The 12,484-nt window shown below is 34.4% G+C and overlaps 1 protein-coding gene across 1 annotated transcript; it reads left to right on the top strand.

Moving 5' to 3' along the window:
- Window positions 1-205: 205 nt before the first annotated feature.
- On the top strand, window positions 206-6,481 carry LOC127078380 (SWI/SNF complex subunit SWI3A). Its single transcript, XM_051018840.1, has 7 exons — window positions 206-409; window positions 495-1,048; window positions 2,752-3,261; window positions 3,494-3,630; window positions 3,752-3,801; window positions 5,806-5,951; window positions 6,067-6,481. The coding sequence occupies exons 1-7, from the start codon at window positions 319-321 to the stop codon at window positions 6,244-6,246; spliced, it is 1,668 nt and encodes a 555-aa protein (XP_050874797.1). The 5' UTR covers window positions 206-318; the 3' UTR covers window positions 6,247-6,481.
- Window positions 6,482-12,484: the final 6,003 nt, after the last annotated feature.

Below are 12,484 nucleotides of genomic sequence, written 5' to 3'. Positions count from 1 at the left end.
TATAAAAATAATGTGAAACCATTGAGGTATAAAAATTATAGCTATATGATATGATAAATTATAACAAAAATCTGTTATAAGTAAATTTTATCTTAAATTATTTTCAGTATATTATAATTTTTATTTTTACTAAACTTTAAAAATTATAAATAAATGAAAAGCTAATTAAAAAAGCAATTTCTTTTAACATTAACGATTTTTGTTTTTGTTTTGATATAATATCAACATTTTTGTTGACAAGTCCTTAGTTTTACCAACGCCGATACGACGAATCCGCCGGAAATAGATCAACCGCGTTTCCCTCCGGCGCATTTTAGTATGGAAGGTTCGAAAGACCCCAATTCAAACCCGGGTCGGGTCGACGACTCAGATTCAGAACTCGAACTCTACACCATCCCAAGCTCTACCAGTAAGCTCTCTCTCTCTCTCTCTCTCTCTCTCTCTCCAAAACCCTAGCTGTTGAAATTCCAACCTAACCGGCGTCGTTTTTACAGGATGGTTCGCGTGGGACGAAATCCACGAAACGGAGAAAACAGCTTTCAAGGAGTACTTCGATGGAACCTCAATTTCGAGAACGCCGAAGATATACAAAGAATACAGAGACTTCATCATCAACAAGTACCGCGAGGAACCTTCTAGAAGGCTTACATTCACCGAGGTGCGAAAGTCTCTAGTTGGTGACGTTACGTTTCTGTACAAGGTTTTCCTTTTCTTAGAGAGTTGGGGTTTGATCAACTACGGCGCGCCTTCTGGTGGTGACGGTGGGGAAGCGGAGAAGGAGCACGAGGAGGAGAGGTGTGAGGTGAAGGTCGAGGAAGGAGCTCCCAGTGGGATTCGTGTTGTGGCTACGCCGAACTCGTTGAAACCTCTTTTGTTGCCGCGTGATGCCAAGGTTGGTACTGGTGGTGATAATGGGAGGGGAGTTGGTATCAAAATGCCGCCACTGGCATCGTATTCTGATGTTTATGGAGATTTGATTCGACAGAAGGAGGTCAATTGTGGGAATTGTGATGCCAAATGTGGTTCTGAACACTACCGAAGTACCAAGGTTGATTTTTCTTTGATTTCATCTGTTTATGTATGTTATGGTATTTCTCTTCTAGTTTTATTGTTCACATTTAACAGAAGGATTTGGTTATCGATAACAACAATAGAAGTAACTTTTAACGAGGTTGGGTTATATAGATCGAATGTCCTATTATGATTCAAAGAATTAATGTATGAATAATGCAATTGGAGATGGTAATTGGTCATTTGGACTTGGCTTTGGTGATTTAGGTTCGGTTGAAGTTATTATTGTAAAGAAATGAGGTTCTGGGTTAAAGGTATGGTAATGTCTTTTAACAAAGCATTGCAAATCATGTGAACTTAACTTGGTGTTTAGTTACAAAAAATTTAGAGGGGAGGGGGGATTATTTTAAATATATCTGGTTTCGTTATACAATTTGGAGGGAAGGGAAGCAAAATTGAGGGGAGCAACATTTATTTTCAATAAAATTTGGCTCATCTTGGATATTGAGGTGATTTGCATGGGATAGAAGACGGATTTAACACGGTTGCTTAAATATCCTTACATGAAATGTTAGTATAGTGTACGGAGTAGATTAGTCCTTCCCAATGAAAACCTCCCCCCTTTCGAACTAAACAAGGAGAGGGCTATCCCCCATCATTTCTCCTAAACCAAACAGCACACATCCTCTGGTCCTATATAAGATTTTTTTTTGGTCTTATTTGTAAGTAAACATTACTACTTTTAAGGTGTATTTATTATCCAAATGACTTTTTTAATATTAGTGTGTATTTAGGGTCTCACATTTTCCCACAAGGGTATATTTGGACAGACATTCAAAAAGTGACAACAATAAATAGCTAAGTGTTATAAATGCATTGGTGCAATATACCGCTAGCGCCTACTTTGACAATATTTTGTTCTAAATAGCGTATCGGAGAACAGTAATGGTTTGTCCAAATTCTGCTACTCTATACCGGTATAGCACACATACAGCGGCTATTTAACAACACTGAATAACTTAATTGATTTTGATGTTTTTTTCTTCTGGTTTTTCTTTATATAATTGAAACCAGAGAGAGAGTATCTAATTAAATCCATCTCCTCTCTCCCCCTTCAATTGAACCAAACACTTTGTTATTGTTTATTAAAGTAAACTTGGGTGGGATTCCAAGGATTGTGTGATTTTCTTCTGGCTGAAAAAGTCCCAAATGAAGGGGATGTTTTTACTCCCATCTCCCCAGCCTAACAGGCCTTAGGTTGAATAGGTAAAAATGAAGGTGTTAAGAATGAAAATACATTTACACTTGCTTGGTGAAAATATATGAAGAAATAGAAAATATAGTGTTAAGTTGTTTTTTCTGTGAGCTGTCAATCTGCATGAAATTTGAAAACCGTTTTTATCTGCATCTTCTTTTTGCTTACAATTAGTAAATGCCATTGATCTGTTCAGCTGTCCAAATATTGTTTTTGAATCCTTCCGCTTTCCATTTTTATGAGTTAATTGGTTTCATTTACCTCCCCATGTTCACTGAGCAAGTGCTGGCAGCACATGTCACCGAGCAAGTGCTGGCAGCACATGTTTAAATTCAGATTTAGAAGCAGTTCATCCCATTTTTTCTGCCTCTTCATGCAATGGAAATTTATTGTATTATATGTCATTAGTTTTTGTTGCAATTTTGCATACATTTCTGACATTAATACTGTTAGTTATTCTGTTTTTTTTTTTCAAAACATGGCAGGATAACCTCATCATCTGCACAAAATGTTTCAAAAACGGGAATTTTGGGGAGAAAGGGACCATGGAGGATTTCATACTAAATGAGTCAAGTGAAATTAGTGCCAAACATAGTGCTGTCTGGACGGAGGGAGAAACTCTCCTTCTCTTAGAATCTGTTTTGAAGCATGGAGATGACTGGGAACTTGTTGTTCAAAGTGTTCAAACCAAGACTAAGCTTGATTGTATTTCAAAACTCATTGAGCTTCCTTTCGGGGAGCTCATGTTAGGCTCTGCTCACAGAAATGGTAACAGTAGTAGTGCTACTGGCATCATGAACAACGAAAAACAAGTTCAGTCTTCTTCATCCGATCCCCTAGAAACTTCAAAAACACAGGAAACTTCTACAGCAAAGGTTCAATCATCTGAGCCTAAAAATGAAAACGAGCAGAATGGAGATGCTGTGCATGAAAGTCCTTCCAAAAGGCAGCGTGTTGCTCCCCTTTCAGATTCCAGCTGTTCACTAATGAAGCAGGTAAGAGATAATATCGAGATTTACATATTTATGTTATGTTTATAATTTTTCATATCTGGTTGCATTTTCCTTGTTTCTGTGGATTTTATCTTTAGTGTGACATGCATAGAATTTGTGAAAGACTTGTGTCTATGTGTTTGATTTGTTTGTTTACCGCACGATCCTTTTCTTCCCACGAGATAAAACCAGCCACAACCAAGTAAGATCATAAATTAATGGTGTTTTGAACTAGGTGGGACTGCTCTCTACAGTGGTTGACCCTCATATCACAGCTGCTGCAGCTGATGCTGCTATTTCAGCACTTTGTGATGAGAATTTGCTCCCAAGGGATATATTTGATGTTGAAGAGGATAATGCTTCTAGTGCAAGGTGATCTATATATCATAAATCTCCCAATTCAATTTACCTTCCAATTTTGCTAGGTGGTAATTTACTTTTAAATTGAGCCTTCATTTTATAAAACCCTTATACATGTTATTATTTGTGTCAGAACTCTTGGCGGTGAAGATTTAGAGATGGTGGAGAGGTCGACTCAATCAGGTATTTTTATTTCTATGTGCATGAAGATGATATTCTGATGGTTAAGTCCCTCAAAACTTAACAATTTCTTATAGATTCATGAAACAAAAAGATTATCAGCTCCCTCAGTTTAAGTTATTAAAATAATAATAATGGAGAATTCTATACTGGATTGCATGAATGAAATCTTTGGAGAATGTAAGGGTAACTCATCGTATAAAATGTAGTAGAGTCCCACCTCATGTGGTTTGAGTATAGGTGGAGAAGCTTTGTAGACACATACTAGTAGTAAGTGAATGATAGACTAGACATGGATAGTTCAATATTAGAGGTTAAGGGGAGACCAATGAAAATTATGGGCCAAACTATCAAGCAAGATTTGAGATAAATGATCTATTGATACCTGGTTTATGATAAAGAATAATGTAATTGTTTGAATCATGTCCCCTATTTCAACCAGTGAAAAATGTTGTATGTTTTCCCATGATTTTCTTCAAAGTTTTCATATTAATCTTCTCATTACTTACAATAGAAGATTCACCGGTTACTGAACTGAGGTTTAAGTAAGTGGACATTATTGGAAACAATCTTATGAAGAGCAAATGTTTCTCAATGATGAATTCATTTGCCTTGTCAGTTGAAAGTTTTGGTTTGTAGCTTATAATGGTGCTATTCAAATTCAACAAAATATGCACGTGTTTCGCATAATATAATGCCAGTAATATTTCTAATTATAATTCTACCAAACGTTAGAATGTAATAGTCTACCAGAGGAGGAATAAATGAAACACAACCAATAAGAATTGATATCTGTTAGTTTCAAGTCAATTAGGTTGTTACGTCAGTTAGGAGTTAGTTAGTATGGTTGGCATTCTTCCCTATATATAAAGGGAATGAGCTAACTCTAGGGATTATCTTTGTTATCATCTTAGTTATGACTGGTTTTATACAGTGGAAGAGAGTAGTCTCTCTTGTGTAATTCCTTCTTTTTCAATCAATAAAATTCCAGGAACGAATGATTCCTCTTCCTCCATCATTTTTACTGTGAGTGATCTAACAACATGGGATTTTGAGTAATTCCTTTTGAGGTAAGGGTTCCTTGAAATGAACTAGAAACCTTAAGGAGGAAGTGGAATTCTGTTTGGAAGTAGTAATAAATTGTCCTTTTTATTTTTTTAAATACTTTTTGTTTCCTTTCACCAATGATATTTTTGGGACATCTTATATTTCATGAATAAATTTTTGTCACACTATTTAAGAAGTTGACAAATTTAAACATGAAGGATTGGTTTTTTGTAAGGCATTAGTACCCATCTGGATATAGGGCAATTTGGATTAACTGTAAATAAAAAGATTACTGATAGGTAAGAGTAATGCAAAGAAAGTGACTGGAATATGCGTTCTCTTCCACCTATACCATTCCGCACATATCAGATCCGTATTCTTCATCGTTATAACTAATTTCCCCTCCTGTCTCCCATATTGTGGTTAATAGCCTGTAACAGAGCAATAAAATAAATAAATAGGGCAATCGAATAATTAAAGTGTGTTTAATAGCCCCCTTTAGTTTGTATAATTTATGAATGTAAATTTCTAACTTTCAAGATCTCTGATGAGAATTGGTAAATGAAAACTAAGAAACAAAAGAAAAAACAAGTCCAAATTTGTATTTTCAATACAAATTACTTTAATCATGCATGAATTGCGTAATTCAAAGGCATTTGTGATTTATAGAATGACATGGCTTGTACTCAATTTGAACTTTTCGACATTGTTAATAACTATATATATATATAACTATAACTATATATATATATATATATATATATATATATATATATATATATATATATATATTATATATATATATATATATATATATATATATATATATATATATATATATATATATATATATATATATATATATATATATATATATATATATATTTGTGAACAACACATTGGTTATGATTCTCATGAACTATTGCTGCATTGGACCTCTAATCTGATCTTACTCTGCAGAAGTAAAAGATGGCATACCATTGACACTAAGAATAAGAGCTGCCATTGGAACCGCTCTTGGAGCTACTGCTGCTCGTGCAAAATTGTTGGCGGACCAAGAAGAGAAAGAGATTGAACATTTAGTAGCAACTATAATTGAAGCTCAGGTAGCTAGCTCATAATTTTCTTAATCTGCAATGTCTGACATTATTAGGATCCTCACCCGGTTCAGTTATCCATCTTAGGGATTGAACAATTTTTCTTTGCTGATTTGTTAATTAGATTGAGAAGCTGCAACAAAAGGTGAAACATTTTGATGAACTGGAGCTTTTGATGGAAAAGGAACATGCTGAAATGGAAGAGCTGAAAGATTCAATTTTGATTGAACGGATTGATGTGATGCGGAGGACATTTAAATCTGGCATCGCTAGATGGAAGGACTATCCTTGTGCAAAATCTTAGTGACAACAAGTTTGTATGTATCTGTAAAGTTTTGGTGCCGTGGCTTATGATTATACTATCATTTTACACCAGTGCTAGATAAATACTGTAAAATTTTCACAGCACCACTGAACACTGTTAAATGTAAAACAGCTAAGGTCTACCTGCTTTTAGGTAGTTTACATTTGGACAAATGAATTGGACTGTTTTTATTTATTCAATATACTAATTTATAAAAGATATGCATTTCCTTCTATATATATTTTGATTGAGTGTTACTTAGGGTCTGATTGTTTCATCGGAGAAGAGGAGAGAATAAGAGGAAATCTTATCTATATTAAATTGTTAAGTCATTGAAATAAATATTGGCGTCAAAGGTCAATTGAGGAATTTCATTATTCAATATTTATTTATTTATTAAATTAAAATTTCTTGCCCTAACTTTTAAAAACTATCACTAATTATCAATTTCATTTTCAGTCTCTAATTTAAAAAAAAAATAGTTTTAATACTTTTCATTCACATTTTTTTTGTCCCTTTTGTTAACGGTGTCGTTAATAGAAGTTGACGTAGAATTTTGTTTTTGATAAATTTGTAGTTAATCTATCGTTAAAATCGTAATTAATCTGTAGCAACTTCGAGTTAATCTTCGAACAATTTTAATTTTTTAAAATAATTCTTAAATTCTACTAGAGGAATATACATTTTTAGAATAGTCCATTAAAATTCTACTCCCTCTACCCTATATTATATTTCGTAGATTAAATACATTACTTATTTAATAAATCTAAAAGGTAGGACTGAGGGAGTATTTACGAAGTGAAAGCTTTATTGTTGTTAAAGTAGGTTCTGTTTCATCGTAGGTGTAATTGATAACTAATACAACATAAAGCTAGTAGTTTTTTAATTTCAATGCAATTGTCTTAAGTTGGCCATGGAGAATTTAAACCCTGTCTTAAGTTGGCCATGGAGAATTTGAACGATGTTGCATCTACATCAGAATCAGAATTCAATTTCTAATTTGTATCAACAGGTGTGACAATAACTTTACAATTCAACAACTCAAATCTCTTCAGAAGTTCAAGTTCATATTTCAACTGATGTAAAATTATGCCTTTCTCAGATTACATAATATCCATCCCTAGAAAAAAAACCATATTTCCTAGACCAAGCATCTCAAACTCATTCATCAACTCCTTCTTGAACTTAGTTATCTCATATTCATAACTTCCTGTTAGCAATATATTATCAGCATACAGACACACCAAAATCATATTGCCTTCAGAAGTATGCTGAACATAGACACCATACTCCATCTCACATTTCTGAAATTCATACTTCTTAAAAAAAGAATCAATTTTCAGATTTCAAGCTCTAGGGGCTTGCTTCACTCCATACAAAGCTTTGTGTAATTTGTACACCATCCGTTCCTGATTTTTTTTTTCTCAAATCCAGGAGGTTGTGACACATAAATCTCTTCTTCTAATGGACCGTTCAGAAATGCAGATTTCACGTCTAAATGCATCAGAGGCCAATTCCTGTTCGCAACTATCACTATTACCAACCTGATTGTTTTATGTCTTGCTATAGGGGAAAACACTTCAAAGTAATCTGACCCAGGTTTCTGCATAAAACCTCTCACAACTTACCATGCTCTGTGTTTTCCAATTGATCAATCTGGACTTAGCTTCACCTTATAAACCCATCTCACACTGTTGGCTTTCTTGTTCTTTGGAAGTTCTGTCAGCTTCCAAGTCTTGTTTCTCTATATGAAATCAAGTTATTCTTTCATGGCCTTCAACCAGAATTTCTGCTTGAGAGCTTCTTTCGTATTCACAGGTTCATAGTCTACTAACATGACACACTGAATAACTTCCCCTTCAGAATCTACTTCAGTATCTTGCAGCATGTCAAACTTTGCAAACCTTCTTGAAATGTTTATGATTCTTTGTGGCCTCAGAACTTATTCAAAACCTTATGATTTTGGAACAGTATCAGATGTTGGAACTTCAGAAGTACCGACTTCAGAAGCACGACCACCTTCAGAATCTGGAATATTCCAAGAATCTGGACTACCACTAAAATCTGGATCACCAGAATCATATTCTTCCTCAGAGTCAATCTCGCCTTCTGATTCCGACTCAATCTCAAAATCATTTTCAGGCTCGGTCTCATCTTCAGAATCAGAATCAATATCTTCAGAAGTTAACTCTACACCGGAGTTAGATTGAGACTTGCTCCAATCCCATACTTCCGACTCTTTCATAACAACATCTCTGCTGACTTCGACCTTATTAGTGAATGGACAATAAAACTTATAAGCAGTTGTACTGTGATACCCCACCAGTAACACCACCTTACTTATATCATCCAACTTCTTTCTAGTAGTATTTGGAACGTGTTTATAACAGATAGAACCAAATACTCTGAAATGACTCACACTTTGCTTATCTCCTGTCCACCTCTCAAAAGGAACAATTTCCTTCAGCTTCTTGGTTGGACACTTGTTGAGCACATATGCCGTAGTGATAACAACTTCTCCCCCACAAAGTGTTAGGAAACTTCTTCTCCTTCAGCATGTTTCTTACCATATCAAGCAAAATTCGGTTTCTCCTTTCAGCAAGACCATTGTGTCGAGGAGTATATGAAGCAGTCACTTCATGCTCAATTCCATTCTCCTCATATAACTTCTTGAACTATAGAGTTATACTCACCACCACCATTAGTTCTGAGAACCTTCAGAGTCTGACCACTTTGTTTCTCAACCTTTATTATGAATTTCTTAAATTTAGCAAACACCTCGTGTTTGAACTTTATAAGGGATACCCATGTCATTCTTGTGAACTCATCCACCAATTACACAGTATTTATTACCTTCTAGTGAAGGTTCTGTAAATGGTTCACACACATCAAAATGCACTACTCCCAAAGGATGTTTTGCTCCTGGAGCTACTTCTGATGCAAATGGAAGTCTTGGTTGCTTCCCTCTCATGCACACATTGCATGATTTTTCTGGTTTCTTAATTGCATGAATTCCACGTACCAGTTTCTTTGAATTCATATTCCCTAAGCTTCTGAAGTTCAAATGACCAAATCTTTTGTACCATAACTCACCTTCCTTCACAAAACTTGTTGCACTAAGATATTCAGAGTCTGCAGTTTTAACATTCACCTTGAATGTTCTATTCCTTCACTGTTTTGACTCCATAATCAAGTTCTTATTGCAGTCATACAACTTCAAAAGATTGTCCTTTATGATAATTGAGAATCCCCTTTCAATTAATTGACCTACACTCATCAGATTTCTCTTCATGCCAGGAACATACTAAATGTTCTGAATTAGCGCATATTTGCCATTATTCAAAATCACTCTAACATTCCCCATTCCTTCAGCATTCAGATACTTATCATCATCAAATCTGATCTTGGTCCTTTTCCTAGAGTCAAAATCAACCAACTATTTTTTATTTCCAGTAAGATGGTTTGAACAACCAATGTCCATATACCACCAGTCTTCTAGAGACACACTATCAGAATCAGAAGTCTTTAATAGTACATGCTCATCATCAGAACTTTTGGCTATATTCACTTCTTCTGATTTCCTCTCCTTGTTTGACCAACAATCTGCAGCGAAGTGGCCAAACTTCTTACAACAGTAACATTGAACTTTTCTCTTGTCATAATTCTCCCTTCCCTTCTAACTTTCAGAAGTTGAGGTTTCTAACTTCTGAGACCTACCATATTTTTTCTTGGCTTATGATCATGATTGCTTCTGGTATTTCTTGACAAAAGAAACTTTCAGAGCCTGCTCTACCTCTCTCTCAGAGGTTCTTTCAGTCAGACACAACTCTTGCACCTCTAGACTGCTTTGCAACTCTTCTATTCTCATGATGCTCAGATCCTTAGAGTGTTCAATTGCTATAACGATGTAATCAAACTGAGGAGTAAGAGATTTAAGTACCTTCTCAATGATATTTTCTTCAAAGAGAGTTTATCCATACGACTTTATCTCATTTTTGATCAGAATCACTCTAGAGATGTAGTCAGGTACCTTCTCATTGTTCTTCATGTTGAGATTCTCATACTGCTTACACAGAGACGAAAGCTTCACCTTCTTCACTAATGCATCACCGTCGTAGCATCGGACCCGTGTGTCCCATACAACTTTCGTTATCGTCGAATCAACGATTTTCTCAAACACGTTCACATTCACACACTAATGGATGTAGATTAGATCCTTCTTATCCTTTTTACTTAGATCACGCTGAGATTTCTCTGCGTTTTTGTTGTATTTTTTGAAAGTGCAATCTGAACGTAACCATCGTTGATGAGATCAAGCACATCTTGAACTCCAAATAACACACGTATCTGAATCATCCAACGATTCCAGTTCTTGCCATCAAACACTGAAAGCTTGGTGCTCAAATTGTTTTCGCTCATCTTCAACCTTGTGCAATACATTCAGATCTCACCTAAACATAGTGTTTCCTAATCCCGCATAATCAAGATATGTGATTCTGGTACAATTCTGAACAGAAATTCAACACGAATTCTCCGAACAGGAATCAATCACATAACACCTCATCGTTTCACTCGTGTTTCCTGTGGTATTTCCCTATGGATCTGAACCAGAACTGTAGATATCAATTGTTGATGCACAAGCTGATAAAGATGAACAACGGAAACAAGAGAGAGAGAAGAGAGAATAATAACAAATCTTCCACTACTCAAAACGGTTACAAATGGGTGCGCACACACACATACATTGCACAAACTGCTAAAGGAATAAATGTACAATTTGTTCACACCACTCACTTGCTTAAATACAAGAGGGACTTTAGGAGAAATACTAAAATACTCTATAACAAACTTTCTCTCCAAGTTTCTGAAAATGAATCAATACTAACACTAACAACTATGATATGTTCTCCCGTCTCTGAAATTGTGCACTTCACCATGAGATACGACTTTGTTAATCGTTTAAGGAATTTGACAAGCTTGGGAAGATGTGATGCAACCTTGCATGTAATTGCTACACTTACCACACGGGACACTAAAAACTTCATAGCTCGAATGAGCTCTGCCACTTCTTTCTCATTTGTTAAAGTTGTATTCTTGGTAATAAATTGATCCAAACTAATATGTTTGCTATTAGTAGTTAAGAAGTTGTTACTTGTTCATGAAAAGCTATTGAAATAAATAACCTATATTAAGACCTGCACTAAGACTGCATTTTTTAGAATCAGAAATCTTGCAACGTATTTGTTACAAATTGGCTACGATTTTAACTATCAATTAGCTACAATTTTTTTTAGATTCCCGAACAATATTGACTTTAGCCATGTGATATGCCACGTCAGCATCTTGACACGCTGACATTAACACGTGTATGTACAATCACAAAAAAAATTTCACGTGGCGCACCACGTCAGCTTCTGTTAACGAATGTTGACATGATGAACCAAAAATTTGGATACAAAATATTAGAATGACCCTTCTTTAAAGGAAATTTTTTGAGGGACTAAAGTGAAAATGATAATATTTATTTGGACCATAAACCTATTTAATCTTTTAAATAGTTACTAAATAATAACTATTTTTTTAAATATTTATTAACATCTATTTGTTATATTACTTAAAAAATGTTCTCACTAATATCTTTTAAGTAATCACTAATTATCCCACGTTTTGTTTGTTTTTATTTATTATTAAATTAATAATTAAATTAACAACGTGGGTGTTAGAGTTAGAATCCCACTTCATCAATTGAACTAGTGATATATCTTCATGGGTGCTAGAACACCACCACATCAATTTAAGTAGTGATTATGTTTACAAATGTAAATGCAGAATTTTTTATTTTTTATTGATAGTTACATTGGAAATTTTATGGAGAGAAATAGTAGGATTTCTCCATATTTTTACCATAGAAAACTTTCACATTTTCACAATTAACAGGTTTGTTAATTCTTCAACCTCTCACAAATTTTTGATTCTTTGCTATTTTCATCTCATATATACTGATATTAACTGTTTGATGATTATGTTTAATTTGCAATGGATGTAACATGTTTATTGTTTATTAATTATTGATTTTTTTGGGTAGATATGAGAACTTGAAGAATCACAATTTATTCATTAGATTTCTTCAATCTTTCTCAATTTTATTCTTTTTTATTTTCTTTTAATATTTATATTGATGTTTATATTTGTTGATTATGCTTTATCTCTCACAATTTTTTGATTTTATGCTAATTTC

Source organism: Lathyrus oleraceus, chromosome 5 (assembly GCF_024323335.1).
Source record: "Lathyrus oleraceus cultivar Zhongwan6 chromosome 5, CAAS_Psat_ZW6_1.0, whole genome shotgun sequence".
NCBI classification, from domain to species: Eukaryota; Viridiplantae; Streptophyta; class Magnoliopsida; order Fabales; family Fabaceae; genus Lathyrus; species Lathyrus oleraceus.
Note: the sequence above shows the minus strand (reverse complement) of the source record. Positions and strands in the feature narration are given on the sequence as shown.

What these genes read in the sequence shown, in the direction of transcription:
- LOC127078380 (XM_051018840.1), top strand. Translation starts at nt 319, where the DNA reads ATGGAAGGTTCGAAAGACCCCAATTCAAACCCGGGTCGGGTCGACGAC. An exon ending in AACACTACCGAAGTACCAAG is followed by an intron (nt 1,049 to 2,751) that starts GTTGATTTTTCT and finishes AAAACATGGCAG; the next exon opens with GATAACCTCATCATCTGCAC. An exon ending in GGAGAGGTCGACTCAATCAG is followed by an intron (nt 3,802 to 5,805) that starts GTATTTTTATTT and finishes CTTACTCTGCAG; the next exon opens with AAGTAAAAGATGGCATACCA.